This window comes from Trichoderma ghanense, assembly GCF_004382785.1.
Source record: "Trichoderma ghanense strain CCMA-1212 chromosome Unknown scaffold_2, whole genome shotgun sequence".
Classification (NCBI taxonomy): Eukaryota; Fungi; Ascomycota; class Sordariomycetes; order Hypocreales; family Hypocreaceae; genus Trichoderma; species Trichoderma ghanense.
This window is the reverse complement of record NW_027395665.1, coordinates 1,994,796-2,015,675: the sequence shown is the minus strand read 5'-3', so window position 1 is coordinate 2,015,675 and position 20,880 is coordinate 1,994,796. Positions and strand designations below refer to the sequence as shown.

Sequence of the window (20,880 nt, the reverse complement as noted above, 5' to 3'; positions counted from 1 at the left end):
GATATCAGCATGTAAGAGAAAGAGTCTTTGTTGATAGATACTGCTTCATAATTCAAGACCTTCTGTATATACATGTCTTTTATCCTGGGCAGAGCTCGCCTTCATCTGCCACGCCACTGTACCGCAGTCATCTCTCGTTTCTCATCAGCAACTTCCACAATGAGTGCCCCGCGGCCCAGCTCGGAGCCGGCATCAGAGCCTTATAAGCCCAGATATATCGATGTATGTCACCCCTTGAAACTGGTCTCTGGGTATCAAGGACTTTTGAAGTTTCTAACACGTAGCTGCTACAGATAGGAATCAACCTAGCCGATCCCATCTACAGGGGCAAACATCGCGGCGTCCAGCGTCACCCAGACGATCTCAAGGATGTCATCAGCAGAGCCAAGGAGGTGGGCTGCACCAAGCTCATCGTGACGGGCTCCGACTTTACGAGTGCTCGTGATGCCTTGGAGTTGGCCAAAGAATTTCGTTGGTAAGCCCTTGGCCCATAGCGGAAATCATACACTGACCTGGATGAATCCCAGCTGGAACATGCTATGCAACCGCCGGCATTCACCCCTGTAGCAGTGCAATCTTTTGCAAGGGAGGCCACGGAAGGCATGACGAGCATACAACTCCATGCGAGCCCGAGGGCTCGGAACCAGCCGAGCACAAAGGCGAGCCCGATCCGGAAACGTCAGCCAAGGTGATTGACGAACTCACGACGCTGCTTGCTGATGCCAGAGCATCCAGCAAGCATCATCTAGTGGCCATGGGGGAGTTTGGTCTGGATTACGACCGGCTACACTACTGCGGAAAGTCGGCCCAGCTGCACTCTTTCGAAGCTCAGCTCAAAGTAGCCGCCTCTCTCAAGCCCCAGCTCCCGCTATTCTTGCACTCGAGAGCTGCTCATCGCGACTTCGTGGACCTGTTGAAAGGCGCTTTTGGCGAACGGCTCGAGAGACTGGAAAAGGGCGGCGTGGTACACAGCTTTACAGGCACAATAGAGGAGATGAAGGAGTTGATGGATCTGGGCCTGCACATTGGTGTCAACGGCTGCAGTCTGAAAACGGAAGAGAACCTGACCATGGTGAAGGAAATCACCCTCGACAGGATCATGCTCGAAACAGACGGCCCCTGGTGCGAGGTTCGACCTAGCCATGCCGGATACCAGTATCTGATAGAGAAGAAGCCCGAGCCGCCAGCAACGAATGGTGAGCCTCAACCCGTTGACGCAGCGGCGCAGCAGCAGGCGAAGCGGCCGAAGAAACAGAAAAATCAAAAGAAGGAGCCCGACGTGCCGAGCCGCTTCAAGGTGGTGAAAAAGGAGCAGTGGCAGCAGGGAGCCATGATCAAGGGCCGCAACGAACCGTGCACCATCGAGCGGGTTGCCAAGATTGTTGCCGCCGTCAAGGGCGTGAGCATCGAAGAGCTTTGCGAGGCGTCTTGGAGGAACACGGTCAAGGTCTTTGGCCTCGGCGAGGAGGCGAATTAGAATTTAATGTTTCTCATCGTAAGGGTATCAAAAAGCGCATAGAAACAACAGTATACAGAAAGATCCAAAACAAGAATTGGGGGACACCATCTCATCACAGGCCCGATCCCTTGTTGCCCTTTATACGTCCATGTTTGACAATGCCCAACGTGACGCCATCTTCCCCGGTCATCCAGCCGGGCATGCGTTCGCCATCTATAATGCCGGCTTCAACAAGCTGTCGAATACCCGCAAAGACGTGATTCCCTTGAAACGTGATCTGTACCGTTGGTCTCCACTGTGAAGGGTTCTTTGAATCACTCGCTTCTTCGTCGTCGTCATCGCCAGTTTGACGGAGCGCGGCATCAAGCGTTCTTCTTCGAGCTGAAACCGACGGTGCTTCGCCGGGAGCATCGCCCTTGTCCTTCCCCGACCCCAGCTTCTCTGCAGAGACAGGCGTAGGGAACGGATCTTCGAGCAGAACATCAATCCTTTCAATGCCCTTTCCATCGTTGACGAGGCCAGAGTCGCCAAACCGCGCTTGGGCTACGAGCTTGGCTCGTTTAGCAGCCCGCTGGTCCGAGTTGAGTGGTTTCAGCCTCTTTCGGCTCTTGTCAGAGAGGGAAGAGTCTCTGGAAAGCGGAGGACTGGGGAGTGTGGCATCGAGAGGAGACTTTTTGTTCTTTTCAGAGGCATAAATGCTCCAACCACCTCCAGCGGCATTTCCGCGCCCAGGCCCCCTTTTGTCCAGGAGCGTCTCGAGGTTTCGGCTCGTAAGGTTTGTTGGTTTGAGAGTATAACGCTCTCTCGGCCTGGATAAAGCCTTTGGTACGCCCTGGACAATCAGGTTCTGAAGGCTCCTGGACTCACCACCGGTGGCTGGGCCATTGGCTTGAGACTTGGTGATGTAAATGTGGGAAGATCCATCCGGGAACGCTAGGTATACCGTCCGAGATGAACTGAAATTTGTGGCCGTTCCGTTTCCTGCAACACCGGAGAGGGCTAAACTGCTATTATATGGAGATTCGATGACGAATATGCGTAGCAGCAAGACTGGGAGGTCCTTTGGCCGGTGGAAATGGTAGTGAGCCTTGATATCCGGCAGAACCTGGTCCTGGAGGCTCTGCAGAAACGTAGAAGGGTGGAATCGAGGAACACTCAGCGCCTTGTCATCGACCCGAAGGACTTCGTCTTCGACACCTTTTGTTGGAGGCTTCAGCGGGAGTATCTTGTAAGCCGTCCATTTCTGTGACATTGGATGCTCTTCCAGATGATAAAAGTCGACCATGGCAAGCTGATACAGCGAAAGCCCGTGCCTCCAGTCTCCCTCCAGTATGCGATTGGCCACATCGCGCTTCAATCCCTTTTGCTGCTGCATGTCAACGTAGAGCTCGTACAGCTGCTGGACCGATGCGCACGGAGGGTACACATCATCCGGGTCGATTTCATCTTCGTCGCTCTTCCGCTCCAGGTACGGCACGGCATTGGCTATGGCGTCTCCTTCGAGCCAGTTGAGGGCCAGGGAGATGAGCGCCTCGCGGGAGAGCCGGTTCAGGCTCTTAACGACGGCTGGGTTTGAAGAATCAACGCGGAGCGATGAAGGCAGCCGGGCCTTTGTTGGTACCGAGAACCGGGCCATTGCGGAGATGTGAAGGGAGTCGCTGCGGCTTTGTGAAGAGGGCAAATGGATGAATTATACAGCTTCGCCTTACATGGCGGCTGTCGCAAAGCCGAAGAGGTGGATGATGAGGATATTGAGGATTGACTGCCCCGCTGAGATGAACATGGAAGTCCATCAGAACGCGGCCGAAGAGGGTGAAGACGCGTTGATGGAAAATACGTAGGTACTTGTGCTTAGTCATCATACAAATTGACCTCGTTGCTACAGGTTAGCAGAGGACATCTCCATCTATACAATGAGACGAAGTGAATCGAGAGGGTGTGGAAGACTGTTTCGGCGAGAAAAATCTGCATGATTCCACTGATTTTTGGAGAATCTGCCATGTGGGTTACCCTTCGTGAATCGTGAAGCCGTGACGCTGCTGATTTCAGGTAAGTGGTAAGGAGCAAGAAGATGAAGCGGACATTCAAGCAAGGGAATAATGATCCCGTCACCACTCTATTATCAAAATATATACAATAATTACTTGTACAGATTGTGAAACATGTCACAATATACGCTGATGGTTCAGGATAACACTCTAGTCACAGGATAAAGAACTTCCCGCATGATAGCCTCAAACACACCCATCTGAACCGCGGCACCAAACCTACACGCACTCGTTCATTAGCAGCCGTCTCCGGATAACAATGAACCTTTTGTGTTCTCAACTTACCCATGGCATTTCGCCGCATCACGTAGCCTCTCTGCCAGCCTCGCAATGCTCTGCATCTCAAAACCACCGAAGAAGGGCTGCCGGCGAAGATAATGCCACGCCTGTATGGGCGTCACATCGCCATCTCCCGATACACTCGGCGCCAAGTTGAGCAACCGCTCAAGCACAGCCGCCGGAGCATCCTGGTACGGCGGCGGCACTGGGTTCTCGGGGTCGATGTGAGGTAGAGACAAGCAGGAGTGAAGCTGTGATGTGGTGGTCAAAGCATGGCCGCTTGGCTCGTTTGGCTTCTTGGGATTGCCGTGTATGTGGCCCAGACAAGGGCTTTCCAGACTTCTTGGCCATTCATTGGTCAGCTTCCTTCTACGATCAACCAACCTGCGTGTTATATGTATAGGGGGGAACGTACGTCAGCACAAACTCCATCCCGACGGTTGTGGCATCGAGCTCGCAAAGGCGAGTCTTGCCACCGGGGTCAACTCGGCGGGTTGTGGCCGTTGCTGGCGGCACATGGACCGGGATCGGCGGCAGACTTTTGTCTCGGGAGAGGTGATCTGAGCCGTGCTGATGCAGGTAGGTGAGATTCTCATCGGTCCAGAAGCTGTCTGGGCTTGTGGCCTTTTCCGCAAAGGCTGCCCAGGTATCTCTGGAGGCAACGCCGGTTCTTGGTGTCTGTCCATGCGCCGTGTTGATATTGCGCGGTGTGAGTTGAAGCATGTCTAGATGCAGGGTATCGTCATCAGGAGACGATATCCAGCTGCCATCACCGTCAGCTGGGATGGAAATGCCATGTTGAGACAAGAGGATCGTCAGCATCTGGACCCTCTCATGGAGCTGCTGGACCTCAGACGTCAATCCGGCTTCACTCTTCCGAGTCCTTGCGAGCTCAAACTCGAGAGCCTTGGTATACTTGTCTTTCCGATCCCGATAAGATCTACCGGGCAACATTTAGCGGCCGTCGGGAATGCAGGGGGAAAAGAGGACCAGCCAGGTACTCACTGTTGGGCACGTCGCAGTTGGGCGCGCCTTTTCTCGACGGGGTCGGCCTTTGGTTCTGTTGCCCATGGTCAGCGTGAGATCTATTCCTCCCACATAGGGGAGATTACTAATAAGGAAGCAAAAAGGCTCGAGTTAAAGCTCCGGCAGCTCGGAACCAACCTTTCGGGTTGAAGATGCGGAATATCTTGTCTGCCATTACGACGCGAAGAATAAGATTATGGGGGACGTGGTTGATGGGCTATCAAGTCTGTTGTGCCTTATTGGGCGATAGAAGCTGGCGGATGGGAAAGTTGGCTGGTGAGCACCTTGTTCGCTTTTCAAGATTCCAAATGGCATGGCTCTGAGGGGGTCGCCTTTTCCGAAAAAGGCAGATTTGATGACCTGGACTTACATGCAAGCAATTGCGGCTTGTCGCGTATTGACTCTCTCCGCCAGGGGAGTTTTGGGCTTGGTCGGGAATGGTTGCAGCTGGAGATCGAACGACCGTCTGTTGACAGCTGAGATGAGTTTGAGAAAGGGGTTGATCGAGTCGCAGATTCTTTTCTTGAGTAAGTAGACTGAAAGGCTGCAAGTGGTCTAAGGATTTGGGCTTTCCCCCCCTTACGATGCTACTCAGCTTTGCTCAGTGGCCGCTCACCTACTACCTAGGAGTACATATGATACCTACCCTCTCCTACCTTACTCTAACTGGAGATGTCGTTTATTCAAGGTACGAAACAAACGCTCGAGCACCTTCCAGTCTGCCGTTTCACCCTCGATCCCCCCCGTGTCACAGATCCGAACAAGGCCGGCCTTGCCCATCACCCATGTCCCAAACAGGAAATGCCACAACCCTGCCGTGCCTCATCCCCCAAAACAACGCTTGTGCTACAGACCCCTGTCCCGCCTTATGCCCGATTAGGGAATTCTGATTATCGAAGTTCTGAGATTAAGCTCGTGGAGATGCGAAAAGATTCCTCATGAAGAGCGTCGTTTCTGAGCTATCGTCTGTTTCTGGGGAGCTCGCGTTACAGCTTCCGGGGAACTGGCACCATCTAGTTCGTTAATGAGTGCTGGAAACGTCGAAGTCGCTTTGCACGGCAGAGATTGGTCGGAGACGCGGAAATGGCTGTGGAGTTTTGGGAGGAAGAAAGGAGCTGAGGCATCATCGTGAGAAGTTGTGTATAAGTAGGGGGGGGACGAAGCCGATATGAGTTGCTGGATCATTCGATCAACAACAACTTCTCTCTCTCTCTTCTCTTCAGCTCATCTCTAAACATCTCAGTTCAACAAGTCTGACAATAAGCAACTCTGGTAGTTGACCTGTCCTTGACGCCTGCACAACAACCACCGCCACCACAACTTATACGCCCGATTACCATTACTCAGTCTGACAATCTCTACCAACCGAAATTCTCACAATGCATTCCTCCACGTGGACATCCCTGTTCCTCCTCGGACTGGCGAACCTGGTGCCTGATGCGTCAGCCCGACCATCCGCCTGCCCTCCGCCCGTCAAGCCCGGCAAGGCCATCTACACCCTCAGCAACGAAAAGCAGAACGCCGTGATCGCCCTGCCGATTGGCAGCGACGGCTTGCTGTACCAGGGAACAAGCACCCCGACCGGCGGCTCAGGATCAAATGCCCTGGTTGCGAGCGGCAAGACCACGGCGCCTGCTGGTCCGGATGCTCTGGTTTCCCAGTCCGCCCTGACTGTTGTCGGCAACGTAAGTGAAGGATTACATATCTCATCAGCCATACGCCCCCGACTCCATGAAGCCATCACTAACTGGTGATCGTGTATAGAATCTGTTTGCCATCAACGCCGGATCAAACACAGTCACCATGTTCGCCATCGACCCCAACCACCCGACACGCCTCACCATGCTGGGCAAGCCCATCGCCGTCCCGGGCGACTTCCCTACCACCGTGGCGGCATCGGCCAAGAACCAGCTCGTCTGCGTTGGCTCGACCGGTGCCAAGTCGGGCATCTCCTGCGCCCCCTTCACCTCGCATGGCATCGGCAAGATGGACCAGCTTCGCCCCATTGGGCTGAACCAGACCACGCCGCCTGTGGGACCCCCCAACACCATCTCCCAGGTGTTCTTCTCCGCAGACGAGCAGACGCTCTTTGCTACCGTCAAGGGAGACCCTACTGCCAACACCAAGGGCGTCTTGGGCGTCTTTGGGGTCGAGCCGCCTTGCAACGGACGGGGATCTGCGATGGTGAGCGAGGAGGGCAATTTGACGCAGGTGGACGGCAGCATTGTTCTTTTCGGCTCGTCCACCATTCAGGGATCATCTGATCTGTTCGTCACGGATGCTGCTTTCGGCGCTGCTGTGTTGTCTGTTGACGCCCAGACCGGTGCTGCCAGCATCAAGGGCAAGGCCACCATCGAGGGCCAGGGAGCGACATGCTGGGCAGCCATCTCTCCCGAGACCAACACCGCCTTTGTCACCGACGTTTCCGTCAACCGCATCGTGGAGGTGTCTCTGACAGATGCCAGCATCGAGTCCATCACCGACTTCAACAACGGCGACCCGGGCCTGATTGATATCCGCGCTGCGGGCAGCTTCGTCTACGCTCTCAGCCCCGGCAACGGAACCACCCTGCCGGCTGTGACCGTGATGGATGTGGTGACCAAGAAGCAGGTTCAGCACTTTCAGCTGAAGGGACTGGGCGCGAGCAAGAACGCTCAGGGCGTTGCCGTGCTGCTGTAAGATGAGAGGCTGGTGTTTCTGGGAGCGTTGACTGTTTTTGATTTTGCTTATGATTTTGGCTTGGGGGGCAGCATCAAGATTTGTCACTCTGTAGTTTTGAGCGGCCCCTTTTCCATTTTTCTTCTGTTTTAATCCGAATTTCCTTCCTACTTGTTTGTATATTAGAACTTGCAGCTTGAGATTTGTGCCAAAAGCTAGAATAATGGTTGTCTTTGTGTTAACGTCAATGTCCTCTTCTCGATAGTGCAAAAGTGCAACGGCTCTCGAGCTGTGGATGCCGGATGCTGGTTTGAATTTGCACTCATACAGCACTGGCAAAGCTTCAAGTTGTTGCTTGTATGTGGATGTGGCCGTTGAATGCCTTCACTCACTCGATCCACGGCTTCCTTCCCCTACCTGTCACCTGAGATATCCACAGTAACAGTACTCTGTCTTTGGATCAGGAGAGCCACCGGTCTTGACAGCTGATGCCGCCCCGTCTTCTGAGGTCGAAGAAACGACATGGTATGGCCAACATGTTAGACATTGAGCCGTCGCATCTCCCAAGTTGCGCTGATTCGGCTCATCAACCGCTACTATTCCCAACTCGACCTGGTCGCCGTACTGTAGGACTTGCACCCGCGGAGCATGTTGGCCGTCCCGGGACATCGTCGCAGCCAGTCAACGTCCAAATCCACGGTGAACCCAGGCTTCAGGCAACTGCCAGAGCCCCCAACCGGCCGGTTGCGTGATTGCGTCTTTTGACGATGCGACCCTGATTTGCGTGCTTGGACGTGCAGCGGCCGGCCAACAGCGGATCACATGGCGAGATTTTCTCCGTTGGCCACGCGCGAAGGCACCAATTGGACGTGGCCGGTGGCATTTGGGATGCAGGCTGCTGAGCAGGCGAGGCAAGGGACTTGGACTCGACACCCTGGCCTTCCGAGGGCGATTCCAGTAGCCGAGACAGGGATTGCGCGGGAGGCGATCCTGAGAATTCTTGAACCGCACCCGAAGCGACGGCTTTCTCTGTTGGATGAAGCGCAGCTATTACCTGGACATTCTGTGTCCAATCTGTGTAAGTAGCAAGCAGGTCGACTTCTTGTCAGCTGTAACTATTCATTATCCAGAAGACAGCAGATGCAGAAATCACAAAAGGAAGATGACGAGTCATTCCAGCCGGAAGCTCCCTCGGCTAGCAGTGATGCGAAACCAACCGGCCGTCTCTCCAAGCAAAGCAGGTCGAAGTCCAACACTCTGGAACCCGGCGAGTTGCAGACTCGCAGCGTCGTAGAATAGCGGGGGTGGGCGGCAGCAGCGCCATTCTGCATTCTGCAAGCTCGTGAACCGCGGCGACTTGGTTGGTTGGCTGAGGCTGAAGAGGGCTATTGACGACGGAGTCCCAAGCAAGTTAGCACTCGTAAGGTAGACGGGAAATGCTGGAGCCCCCACGCATTTGTCGGCGTGAGAGAAGAGGGTTCACGGGGAGAAACCGCGTGCCTTTCCGGGATAAATTGGGGCTAGACTGGATTCAATGTTGAATGGCATGGTGAGCGTTTAATTGCCCAGATTGTGCGAGTCAACGACTGCCCTGGGCGGAACAGGGACAGAGACAGGGACAGTGCGAGCATTGCATGCTGTGTCGGTCGCAGCACTGTACGTTCATGCAGCAGGTCGACCACTGATTCGACGGTGGAGGCAGTCAAAGCAAGTTAGTTCTATGATGATTGATTCACGGTCTGATCAGCAACGGCAGTCCAAAAAAAAAAAGAAAAAAACAGGTTCTAGCGGAGCGTACGGATCGCTGGCGCTGTAACATCGACGTCAATAACGGCCGCGTCGCACAGGTACCAGGTACGGTGCAGGACGTGCAGACCGCTCGATGGAGCACCGTACAGGTACCCGCACATGCACATGTAAACGCCCGTCGCCCTGATCGGGACACAGTATTAGAGATAAGGTACCTAACAATGGAAAGTCATGCCCCGTGTGGCGATTTTTGGCTTGTCCGTCCGTCCTCCTCACTTCAATTCAATGATCTTCTTATTAACAAACCGAATGAGCAAATGGATGGAGCGATACGGCCGCTGCGGCCGCTCTCACTGGCTGCAGCAGGGTGGGGAGCCCGGCTCTCCAGGCGTCGAAGGCGCTGTGGGCGTCCACACCTGCACCTCGGGGCCCCAACCACTGCGCTGAACAGCACCGCATTCTGGTGGCCCTCCGCAGGTACTTCGCGCCCCGGCCTCGCGCGCAGCCAAAGGCATGTCACGGCGGTGGGGCGCCCAGCTGATTGATTTCTCAGCATGGCCTGTGCAAGGCGCTAACAGGCCCTTTCTGGGCCCTCTGAAGCCCCTCCAGGCCCACTGGCACAGTCGGAGCCCTTCGGCGAGCCGTCGGTTACCTGGCACGTTGCACGCATTTCTGGCGGGCAGGAGAGATGGAGGAAAAAATCTCCACACAAGAGGGCTGGAGAGTCATAACCCCGATCCAGGCAAATTCATGGCTCTCCCTGCGATCTCGCTACCGTACAAGTCGCCTTTAGCATCTCTTCCTCCAACATATTCCCCCATTGTCGCCATCTCGACGTCACGCACTTCCTCATCGAACGAATATACTGCAGACGACCAGCATCGCAGCAGACATCGAAGAGAGTCTACATCACTTCATTTCCGACATCGACAGCGACGGACAACATCCGACTTTGATCATCAGAGGCGCTCTACCCGGCCGTGCCCTTGCTTTCCACACCGTCTCGCAGCTTCGACGCATCAATTCTCACGATCGCGAGACCTCGACGCAGGGTCAATTCATGACCAACCTCGTCTGAACATCGCCTCGACGACCAAAAATCACAGTCACAATGTCCAACTACAACGGACGACACGGTCCCAACGTGTCGCAGTACCTCCGCGACCTCAACACCATCAGCCCCGGCGACACCACCGGCCTCGAGGAGCCGTACGCCATGGAGGACGAGCTGGCCATCTTCACAAACACCCAGTTCTTCGACATCGACTCTGGCCGGAATACCGACTTCCAGGCTCAGGCCCAGCCCGTCAAGACCGAGGGCAAGGCACTCCACAGCGGCACCGCATCCGAGGATGTCAGCGCAGCGCCCTCTGTGATCGGCGAACTGTCCAGCCTGGACTTCATGTCTGGTGAGTTTCGGCATCTCGCCTGCACGTCTACTTGGATTGCTGGCGTTTTCTCCGTCTTCTCTTGAATCCCATCTCCCATCTCTCACGGTCTGTTTCTTCACCCTCGTTGTTTTGGGAAAGGAACCAGACCCTGGTTTTTCCCTCTTGCATTGCAGCAACCCGCGCACCTAGCGTGCCCGGCATGCTTTGTCAACATTCTCCGCAGGCTCGCGGCTCATCCACCGGGCCCTTGCATCTTTTGGCCCTCTTGCTGCTCTGCTCCCCCCATACTCCTCCTCACCCGCGCCGCTGCCATTGGGACGAGCTGTCTCCGAAAAGATGGATGCGATGCAGGCAAAAGTGCTGCTGAAGCGTCTCTGAAGTGGGGCATCCCGCACTTCAACATGCGCTGACAAATGGCCCGGCGATGGTGCAATACCTCGTGATTTTGACAATCATCCCCAAATGCAACCATGGCATCCATGGCCGCTCGCATTGTGAGCGGCCATGGATGCCGGGGCGCCTATATCCCCTTTCTGTATACCCGTCATGCTGCCGTCCTGCTTCGTCCCGTCCCGTCCCTTCACCTTGCTGCCCACCCCGTCCGCCCCCCAATTTATGGTGCGAGCGACATCGCGACATACTCGACGCTGCTGGCTGGCCTGATCAAAGTCGCTAACCATCCATGGTGATATCAGACTTTACCTTTCAAGACTTCAACAACAACACATATGCAGCGCCCCACATGAACAACTTCCCGGAACAGGGCTTCCAGCCCCTGCAGCCCAACCACGGCCACGTCCAGGTGCCTCCTCACCATGCGCGCTTCCACCAGTCACCCCCACAGGTTGGCGACAAGCGCAAGTCCGAGTCCATGAGCCAGGAGGAGGCCGCCCGGGTGGCTGCCGAGGAGGACAAGCGGAGGAGGAACACGGCCGCCAGCGCCCGTTTCCGCATCAAGAAGAAGCAGCGCGAGCAGGCTCTCGAAAAGTCCGCCAAGGAAATGTCTGACAAGGTCGCCAACCTCGAGAGCAAGGTCTCGCAGCTCGAGACGGAGAACAAGTGGCTGAAGAACCTCCTGGTTGAGAAGAACGAGGGCAGCGAGGATATTGTCGCGCTGTGGAAGGAGTTCACCAAGCACGCCAGCCAGAAGGCCAAGGCCACACCCGCCGAGTCAAGTAGCGGCGAAAAGCTCAAAGATGAGCGATGAAGAACGAAAATGAGCTTATGAAAGACCGCTGCTCAATTTGGCTGGATTTCTCAAGCTCTATAATGCGACGCTGATACACAGGCGTGAGGGGGTCGGGGCGTTGTTTGGTTTACTGGCGTTCTGCAATCTTTATTCGCATGGGAGCTTTGTCCTGCCCTGGGAAGATTTGGGTCAAGGGGATAACTGATTCAATCTGGGGTTGAAGTGAACGAAGCTGGGGGCGGCGGCGGGATTCGGGTTGGCAATCCTTGCTTTTTTATACGTGGCATATATCCAGATGTGGTGGACATTAGAGGGCCAGAGTAAAAGAAACGGGCTCTTGATATGTGGAAACGGCGATTTATTTATACTCATTACGAAATGATAAATGTTCTTTGCTCTCCGTTGCTACATATATATATATACCATCGGATGCCTGGTTTCATGTTCTATTGTTTGCCTGAAGTGTCGTGCTCGCCACTAGCGCCTATGCTGTCATTGCCTCCTCCGTTGATGCCACGGGCCTCCCTGAGGGCGGCGAGGCGCTCCTGGTTCCGCTTGCCGAGGATGCGGAGGGTGTTTTCGCGCTCAATGTCGGCCATCTTGTCCCAGTTGGCGATGCGGGACATTGTGCCGTCTGCGTTGACGACGAGGGGTCCGAGAGCGTCGAGCTTGACGGTCGAGCCGGAGCCGCTGACGTCGAGGGTGTGGACTTCGTCTGCCGGGCTGGGCGCGGGGAGGGCGTTGCGGGGGACGGATTGTGAAGTTGAGGCTGAGTCGTTTGATGAGGATGGCGGTTGTTGCGGTTGTTCAGAGTTGGATGACATTTTGGGTGTGGGTGTTGTTGAGAAGCGGCTGATCTTGTGATGTGAGGGTTTGTTGAAGTGGTGGTAGAGGTTGATGAGGATGTTGCGGCGGAGCATTGGTGTAGGAGAGGAGGGATTGTGGGAGGTTGTTGGAAGATTATATGATGTTTTTGACCTTGGCTGTCTTGTCTCTTTTTTTTAAGTTATGGTAAGTGATGCGTGTCGTTGCAATGGATGTAGCTGTAGTGGATGCGGAGACGCAGCTAGAAGGTTCGGTTAGATTGAATTTCGATCGGGTGTACCGCACACGATGCCTCCAAGCCCAAGCTCGATTGGCCTGGTGATTTACTCACCGGATAAGGTGTGCCTCTAGTATGAATTCTTCCAGAAAGGACCTGAAAACCGATGCTGAGTTCTCGACTTGACGATGGATTTTATGTGGTGCTCTTGTTGGAGATGATTTTTTACTCTCACGGTTGGACCCCTCTTTGGAGGTTTAATTGGTCGACTTTATTGGGATAGAGAAAGACGGCTTCTAGTAGTTTCCCCAGCTCTTTTGCCCGTCCTACGCTATTGTACGTAAAGCGTCTGCTTAGTTTTGCTCGGGAGTCGATGCCGTTGAGTGACACGATTCATTTGACGTCTTTCACGGTGACACACGGAGAGCTCTCTTGAAGCATCAAGGGTTCATTGTGTATTACCATATAAAAGGGCCTTCTACCCCTACGGAAAAGTTGGAACATGTAACGGAATATCTCCAACCTCGGTCAACCAAACCAACCCCTTTCTCCCAGTTATTGATTATCGCCCCGCTCTTGACCTCCGGACTGTACGGAGTGTGTTCTTTGTTTCGTCCAGTGTGCTGCGTTTGAACTGTTCAATGCGCTGAGCTAGCCGCCCTGTTGTTGGGTGTCCATTCAACTTGTTTCCTGTTCGGGGCTTAGCTGACGGAGCTGTGGTCGTGCAGGGCCCCCAGACGGAAGACGCAAAACTTCCCGAGAGGGACTCAGGGGACGGCAGAGTTCGGGATGTAAAAAGGCGAGGTGGCTTCGATGGGGGCTGCCTTCATATCTTGGCTTGCTTGAGTTGATACATGGATATTCGGAGCGAGAGTCAAGACTTGGGGGGCCAACTTGGATTCGTGGTTTGTTCATTTACTTGACCATGGTGTCGGATGGTTATTTCGGGCGAGATGACCTCGATCGACATGACACGCTGCTTGTCCAAGATGTGATGTGTCGAGGTGAAGCTATGTATGTATTTCCCCACGTTGTCGTGCTTGGTATCACGACAGACAGACCGAGTGAGATTGCAACCACCCACTGCGTTGCTCCCATGAACTACTACGGTAGCAAAGAAAGAAGACATGGCCTTACTCGGATTATTTGTCCAGGGTCTATCTGTTGCACCGTCAAATGAAAAGTCCCGAGCATGAGGCCTTTTGCCAGGATGCTCGGCAATCGTACAACGAGGCAGCAGAACGGATCAATGAGAAGAGTTGCCGGACACCGCTCCTTTTCGCATTGTCCAATGTTTCGCGTTCTGCGCAGCTGCTGCAGGGTCACCTACCTTATGCACAGCTCCACCACTGGAGATTTTGCTTTTGCATAGTAGCAGAGTAGTAGTGGACAAGGTAGGATTCGTTTCAACGTGACGGGGATCAAATAATGTGCAGCTTGTGGTGGTGAGGAGTAAATACATACTAATTAATACGGGTGGTGGGAATAGCCTCAACTCACTGACGCTGGACTTGCCATGCTTTTGCCGGTTCTCGCCCTGATGGCTGAGTTCTGTCTTTTTTTTTTTTTTTTTTTTTAATTAGAATGAGATGACATGAGGATGCCCTAAGAAGACTGACTGCCCATTCGTTCATTGTCGTCTTACGCTGACAGGACCATCTTTGTTCAACCCTCCTCTCATGTCTTTTCCTTTGTCCTCGTCCGGCGATCCTGCGTCCATCGGCCAGGCCGTCCCGCAAATCGGTGCCCCTCGATACTCGATTGTCACCGTTGGTGCCCAGACAGCGGCCGGGATTGGCAGTCCAACAGCGGCCTCTCCACCAGCGAGAAGCAGCCCGGCGCTGCTAAAAAGGGGCCTGTGGCTTTTTGGGGGCCCAAGAGGGGTCATCTGGAGAGCTGCTAGCGGATCCCGTCTGCTCTAGTCGCCCCGTTCCAGGTAGGTTGGCTTTTCAGGATTTACGCCGTGTTATATATGGTCGATGCATCGCGGTGACGCCCCAGAGAAGATCCCGTATCTAGTTTTTTTTTCTCTTTCTTCCTTCTCTCGTCGTGCAGCTTTCGTTGTTCTTGTTTGCTACGGGCTTCCAGCTGCGACTTTGCTTTCAGGAGTTCAGGCATCTTCCTGCATTTCCCTTCCTCTGGCCTGTGCCTCGCTGAGTGACGCTGCGCCGTGCCGTTCTTCCGACGCCGTCCTACTTTCCTCAACCCGACTTTCGTCTCCTTGTTTTTTTCCCAAGAGGTTGGTTCGCTTCAAAAAAACTCAATTCCTTCTTCCCTATCATTGCGAGCAGGATACTGACCGATTTGGTTCTCTTGTTCAGCCTGACGAACCGTCACGATGTTCTCCGGACGCAAGTTCTCCATCAACCGCCACACTGGCGCCCCGAAGCCGTTGCTGCGACGCTTCAGCAACGTCGAGCCGTCGATGAATGGTTAGTCCATGCCTTTACATGCCTTATAATCCACTGGCATTCTGCGTGCTGGGATGGGCGCGATATCTGCTGCTGCGCTTCTTTGATCGCAAGTCCCTACACGGTCGCTTTGACCCCAATCTCTCGGGTTTCCCCTCTTGCAACTTTTGTTCGCGAAGGCGGCAACCCTCTAGAGGGCAGCGGTGGCTTCAGAGTTTCTCCTGTCAAGACCCCGCCATGCAACTCGAACCCAACCAACCCCCAACTCCCAAGCCAGATTACCCCTCCCCCGCAGGGGGGTCAGCCCAGCGCAGCCACCGCGAGATGGCGACCGGAATCCCTTCATCTTCTCTGAATTTGGAAATTGCCAGCTCAACTCCTGTGTATAACTCCAAGCTGACCGAGATGCTGCCCTGCAGAGATCCAGTCCAAGGTCCACAGACAATTCCGCAATGCGCACGAAGGCCACATGCCCCACGCCGGCCTCGACGCCAGCCGATCGTCCACCGGTGTCATCTGGTGCACTGAGCGCGCCAGCGAGTACGGCTTCCTCGACGAGCCCGACGCGTGGGCCAACCTGGGCCAGGGCGCCCCCGAGGTCGAGGACGACATTGCCGGCTGCTTCAAGCGACCAGAGACCATCAACCTCAGCGTGGCGGCGCGCGAGTACGGCCCTACGGCCGGCATCAAGCCCCTGAGAGAGGCCGTCGCCAAGCTCTACAACGAGATGCACCGCCAGGGCAAGGAGAGCCAGTACACCTGGGAGAACGTTGCCATTGTGCCCGGTGGCCGTGCCGGTCTGATCCGAATCGCTGCCGTCCTGGGCAGCTCCTACCTGTCCTTCTTCTTGCCCGACTACACGGCGTACAACGAGATGCTCAGTCTGTTCAAGAACGTGAGACTCTTCTTTCCAGGCTGAGTATGACAAGCTAGGCAGATTTGACTGATGCGTGGTACAGTTTGCGGCTATCCCCGTGCCCCTCTCCGAAGAGGACGGCTACCACATCCACCCCGACAAGATTGCCGAGGAAATCGCCCGCGGTACCTCCGTCATCCTCACCTCCAACCCTCGCAACCCTACCGGCCGAGTCGTTGCCAACCCGGAGCTGGCCGAGATCCAGGACCTCTGCCGAGGCCGCGCCACCTTCATCAGCGACGAGTTCTACTCCGGATACAACTACACCAGCAACTGTGATGGTACGACCATCTCGGCCGCCGAGAACGTCGAGGATGTTGACGAGGACGATGTCCTGATCATTGATGGCCTCACCAAGCGCTTCCGACTGCCCGGATGGCGAATCGCGTGGATCATTGGTCCCAAGGGTGAGTTTGACTCCAGTCAAGAAACGATGTGTAGACCATGATGCTAACTTTCCGTCTCTTTGTAGAGTACATTAGCGCGTACGTTTGACTCGATGACTTGAGTGTGTATCTTAGCGACGGTGTCATTAACAGGCTGTTTAGCATCGGCTCATGCGGTAGCTACTTGGATGGAGGTGCTGTGCACGCCCTTCAGGAGGCTGCCATCCCCATGCTTGAGCCAAGCGTGGTTCAGACTGAGATGATTCACCTGCAGCGCCACTTCCGAGTTTGTCCCACCAGAACACAAAAGCCTTGGAAGATGACAGCTGACTGGTCATTAGGACAAGCGAGACTACACCGTCCGACGTCTGCGTGAGATGGGCTTCTCCATCAAATACGTCCCCGACTCTACCTTTTACCTGTATGACAAAGCACGATTCCGGGCATATGTTGAGCAGCATCAAGCTAACTCTGACTGGCTAGGTGGCTGAACCTGGAGGGCCTCCCCGATGCCATCTCCGACGGCCTCAACTTCTTCCAGGCGTGTCTGGAAGAGAAGGTCATCGTCGTTCCCGGTATCTTCTTCGACCTTAACCCCTCTCGACGACGTGACCTGTTTGACAGCCCGTGCCACCACTTCGTGCGTCTGTCATACGGACCTAGGATGGATGTCTTGAAGCTCGGCCTCGACGGCATCGAGCGCGTGGTCAACAAGTATGGTTTGCCCCAGGCAGTTTCTGAAGTCATCCACTCGCTAACCTTTCTCTTTCTCGCTCTAGATTCAAGCGATCCACCTAGATTGGAGAATAAGAGAATGCCCGAGCCACGCAACATGAGCCTTGGGACATCGGCAGTTGCCATTCAAGGCAACAGCGTCTTTGACCGAGCCCTTCACCGCGGACCGAAGGAGGCGAAGGTGAGGTTTCGAGAACTAGAGACGGTAGTGGTAGTATGTTTGGTGGTGTGTGGAGGCTGTGGGAAAAATGCATGACGGAAAACTGATGAACCACGAGAGGAATGGGATGTCAGATGGCTGAAGCGATGGCGGAGGACGAGCATCTGCGAAGCCAACATGTAGCGCCTTTGAATGAACAACGCACTGTTTGAGACAAGTCCGATGTGGCATACCGTGAAGCCTTGGTAGACATGGAGGCGAGAGGCTGGTCAGCCTTGCGCCCCCGCCTTCTGGGTCTGCTTTAATAATACCGCCGGTGACGGACCTGATATATGCTCGTATTCCCAGGTATGTGCCCTCCGCTCATGCTAGTGAATTTGGGGAAGATGACCAGCTAGCTAGACACCACGAGGCAATCCCAGGGAAACAACCTCCGTACGACCAGTTCTCTGGAACCCACACCGGCAGCATCCAACAACTGCACGAGAAGCCACAATGTCTAAGTCGATCATGTACTAGACGAGACAAGGGGGCTGGCTCCTTCTCGAACGCAGCAGGTCGCTTCCACGGTCTAGATCGATCCCGGTTCTGAACATTGCCCCAAGAAATCTCGGTTGCTGTCAGTCAGGTAGGTCGGATGCCGTGAACTGCCTTATGAGGCAAACTGAAGGGCGTCGGTGTGGCTTATACCAAGTTAGGGAGGTGAGGTATGGAGGTTTGCTGGTTCAGAAGGGGGGAAAAGTTCGCTAATCTCGGGCTAAAGAGCGTGTGGGTTGTCACTTGAGCCCCTGCTGCGCCACATGGGTCTAGAAAATAACTTGTCAAAGTCGTTCTTGGAAAAAAATGAGGGATGGCAAAGTGAAGCAGTTACAAGGGGCATTGTCGCAGGGTGGAAATATTATATGCGCGTGATTGCACCCTTTTTGTGGTTTGAATGTTGCAAGTCGCCTTTCTACATTTGCCTGTGCTTTTTCCGCTGTGTACCTAATAGTATGTCCCTTTGTGTCTGTCTGCCTTGCCAAGCTTGCTGACCAGATCTGGATTACGCATCTTTAATATAAGGTACTATAATACCTAGTACCTACGGTACTAGTACTAACTGGGCATTTACCGGTGGCTGCTCAGGTACAGTAGTGCATCTGCAAGCATTCCGGGGTGGTGGCTTTGAACTGCACCATCGACACTTTAAATTGTCATCAACTTGGCAATCCCCATATGGCGTTTACTTGGCCGCACTGCAAGAAAGTTTGAGAATGCCTAGCGTATTACTCGACTTCTATGCGATCAAAGCTTCGAATTAGACTGTCAGCTTGAAGCGAACTCCTGGATGGCATGACATCTCAAAGTGAACATATCCGATTCCAAGCGTAGGACGGCGTGCGGCAGGGCAAACCGAGGGAGATGTATTGGGCTCAGTATGTTACCTATAAAAGGTGAGGAGAGAATCATGTGAATACCTAGTATATATATATATATACATACAAAGAATTTGCCATCACCTTGACGGTTACCCAAAGGAAAATTACAACAAGCAGACAAACAATTATTTCTCGAGTTTTCTATTGATACTTTTGTTTGTTGCCTCCGCATTTGGTTTATCACGCTGTTGTTGCCTTGACTCGAGTGTTCTTGAGGCTTGAAACAGGGAGCAAGCTGCTCTTTCCATATTTTGGCGTCTCTTGACAAAGGAAGTCACGGCTCCTTGCAGTTGCTGCCTCTTGTGCAACTTGACCCAGCCGCCGTTTCCTTATATATAAATTCACGTCTCCTGAGGACGCATATTTGCCTTTGTTGGCAGGGAATTCCAAACAGACAACGGACAAACAGCAATATTTAACTAGACTCCATCGCCAACCGACTTTCTGTCAGATCACCAGCATCCTTTCTCTACTTCTTCTTTCACTTCTTCTTTGACTTCCACCAAGACATCAAGTTCGATCATTACACTGCAGCAACCATGCCGGGCCTGTTTAGCAGATCCAAGCCTTCGGGCTCTCGCACACCGAACGACGGGGAAAGGGATCGAAATACGGCTGAGACTGAGAAGAACAAGTCAGCCAAGGGCTCAAATAATCCGTTTGCCGGTGTGTTTTTTTCTTTCAGTGTCCCATCTACAGACCTTCTTCTACTCTCGAGAGGAGAGAATGGATGTTGCTTCTGTAGAGGTGACGAGGTTGGATGCGTGGAATGAGTGTGGGTGTGTCGATGCTAAATATTTCCCTTGCTCTACAGATGCCGCCGCGGAAGATGCCCCTCCGGCCTACTCTCAAGAAGCCCCGGCCGCTGCAAAGGTCTCCTCCCTGAGGCTGGAGAAGATCACAAATCCCGACACCCCGTACGCCTTCCTGGAATACTTTGATACCGTCTTCGTCATCGACGACTCCGGGTCCATGGTGGCCGGCACCCGTTGGAGCGACGTCCAGAAGGTCCTCCGCTACATTGCCCCCATTTGTACAGAATACGATAAGGACGGCATCGATGTGTACTTCTTGAACCACAGGAATCGACAAGCGCTGGGGCCGAGGACGGATAATAAAGCCAAGGGCGGATACTACCACATTCACGATGATGCGGCAGTCAACCGGATCTTCAAGGAGGCTTTCCCCCAGGGCGGTACGCCTACGGGGACGAGGCTCAACGACATCCTCGAGCCGTATGTCTGGAGCCTAGAAGAGGCCAAACAGACGGGCAAGCATGTCAAGCCCGTAAACATCATCGTCATCACCGACGGGGAGGCGACAGTCGACCCAGAAGAAACTATCATCACGTATGCCAGGAAACTCGACCAGCTCAACGCCCCGCCGCATCAAGTCGGTATACAGTTCTTCCAGGTGGGGGACAGCAGCCAAGCCAAAGAGTGGCTGAGGGAGCTGGATGATCAGCTTAAGAAGCATGGTATCCGGGACATGGTGGACACGGTGACCTGGGGTGGGTTTAGGGCTCGATATTTCAAGACGCTTTCTGCGGATGTCATCCTCAAGACTGTCCTCGGTGGGGTTGTTCGTCGTCTGGACAGGAAACGGGTCTAAAGGTCATGGGAGGCCAGGAAGTTGTCTTGAAACCATGTCGAGGAACCGGTCTCTTACTGCTCGTTGGAGTGGACTTTCAACTCGCACTCCCCTGGCTACTTGATGAACCAACATGGGCTTTCAACTATTTTTTGGGTTGGCTGTCTCAAAATTTCAGCAACGGAAACTACCTAGATAGGAGAGAAATATCGGTGTTCTGGTTGTCTTTGGTCGAGGATGGTAACGATGGAAGAACCATCACGGTATCGGGGCGGCAAGAGTCTAGATAATAAACATATCACCTTTGGATATCCAACATGCGCGCTTGCGATTCAGTGTGCTCTTGCGAAGTACGTGCTCTCATTGAGTGGAAAGAATTGACTATCTGCCTCTGCTAGGCTCATTATCCCATTCGTGTCCAGA

At 54.1% G+C, this 20,880-nt stretch overlaps 9 protein-coding genes across 9 annotated transcripts; 5 read left to right on the top strand and 4 right to left on the bottom strand.

Moving 5' to 3' along the window:
* Positions 1-72: 72 nt before the first annotated feature.
* Positions 73-1,477, top strand: CCMA1212_003043 (Deoxyribonuclease Tat-D; the record flags this gene model as incomplete). Its single annotated transcript, XM_073700407.1, has 3 exons — positions 73-222; positions 294-471; positions 528-1,477. The coding sequence occupies 3 exons, from the start codon at positions 73-75 to the stop codon at positions 1,475-1,477; spliced, it is 1,278 nt and encodes a 425-aa protein (XP_073561129.1).
* Positions 1,478-1,571: 94 nt separating this feature from the next.
* CCMA1212_003042 (Kinetochore protein mis15) lies at positions 1,572-3,095 on the bottom strand (the record flags this gene model as incomplete). Its single annotated transcript, XM_073700406.1, has 1 exon — positions 1,572-3,095. One exon carries the CDS (start codon positions 3,093-3,095, stop codon positions 1,572-1,574), a length of 1,524 nt encoding a protein of 507 aa, XP_073561608.1.
* A 549-nt stretch (positions 3,096-3,644) lies between these two features.
* Positions 3,645-4,987, bottom strand: CCMA1212_003041 (uncharacterized protein; the record flags this gene model as incomplete). Its single annotated transcript, XM_073700405.1, has 5 exons — positions 3,645-3,726; positions 3,793-4,128; positions 4,202-4,726; positions 4,792-4,846; positions 4,951-4,987. 5 exons carry the CDS (start codon positions 4,985-4,987, stop codon positions 3,645-3,647), a joined length of 1,035 nt encoding a protein of 344 aa, XP_073561607.1.
* Positions 4,988-6,191: 1,204 nt separating this feature from the next.
* On the top strand, positions 6,192-7,491 carry CCMA1212_003040 (uncharacterized protein; the record flags this gene model as incomplete). Its single annotated transcript, XM_073700404.1, has 2 exons — positions 6,192-6,497; positions 6,577-7,491. 2 exons carry the CDS (start codon positions 6,192-6,194, stop codon positions 7,489-7,491), a joined length of 1,221 nt encoding a protein of 406 aa, XP_073561128.1.
* A 691-nt stretch (positions 7,492-8,182) lies between these two features.
* On the bottom strand, positions 8,183-10,040 carry CCMA1212_003039 (uncharacterized protein; the record flags this gene model as incomplete). Its single annotated transcript, XM_073700403.1, has 5 exons — positions 8,183-8,499; positions 8,688-8,855; positions 9,269-9,402; positions 9,574-9,891; positions 9,952-10,040. 5 exons carry the CDS (start codon positions 10,038-10,040, stop codon positions 8,183-8,185), a joined length of 1,026 nt encoding a protein of 341 aa, XP_073561519.1.
* A 50-nt stretch (positions 10,041-10,090) lies between these two features.
* CCMA1212_003038 (uncharacterized protein) lies at positions 10,091-11,817 on the top strand (the record flags this gene model as incomplete). Its single annotated transcript, XM_073700402.1, has 3 exons — positions 10,091-10,271; positions 10,326-10,628; positions 11,306-11,817. Coding segments are annotated over 3 exons (996 nt in total), but the record flags the coding sequence as incomplete, so codon positions are not given.
* A 428-nt stretch (positions 11,818-12,245) lies between these two features.
* Positions 12,246-12,719, bottom strand: CCMA1212_003037 (uncharacterized protein; the record flags this gene model as incomplete). The annotated part of the gene is made up of 1 exon (XM_073700401.1): positions 12,246-12,719. The coding sequence occupies one exon, from the start codon at positions 12,717-12,719 to the stop codon at positions 12,246-12,248; it is 474 nt and encodes a 157-aa protein (XP_073561310.1).
* A 2,460-nt stretch (positions 12,720-15,179) lies between these two features.
* CCMA1212_003036 (Aspartate aminotransferase) lies at positions 15,180-17,352 on the top strand (the record flags this gene model as incomplete). The annotated part of the gene is made up of 8 exons (XM_073700400.1): positions 15,180-15,273; positions 15,672-16,147; positions 16,212-16,575; positions 16,641-16,653; positions 16,717-16,840; positions 16,896-16,975; positions 17,038-17,268; positions 17,334-17,352. 8 exons carry the CDS (start codon positions 15,180-15,182, stop codon positions 17,350-17,352), a joined length of 1,401 nt encoding a protein of 466 aa, XP_073560897.1.
* A 2,054-nt stretch (positions 17,353-19,406) lies between these two features.
* On the top strand, positions 19,407-20,478 carry CCMA1212_003035 (uncharacterized protein; the record flags this gene model as incomplete). The annotated part of the gene is made up of 2 exons (XM_073700399.1): positions 19,407-19,533; positions 19,682-20,478. 2 exons carry the CDS (start codon positions 19,407-19,409, stop codon positions 20,476-20,478), a joined length of 924 nt encoding a protein of 307 aa, XP_073561309.1.
* Positions 20,479-20,880: the final 402 nt, after the last annotated feature.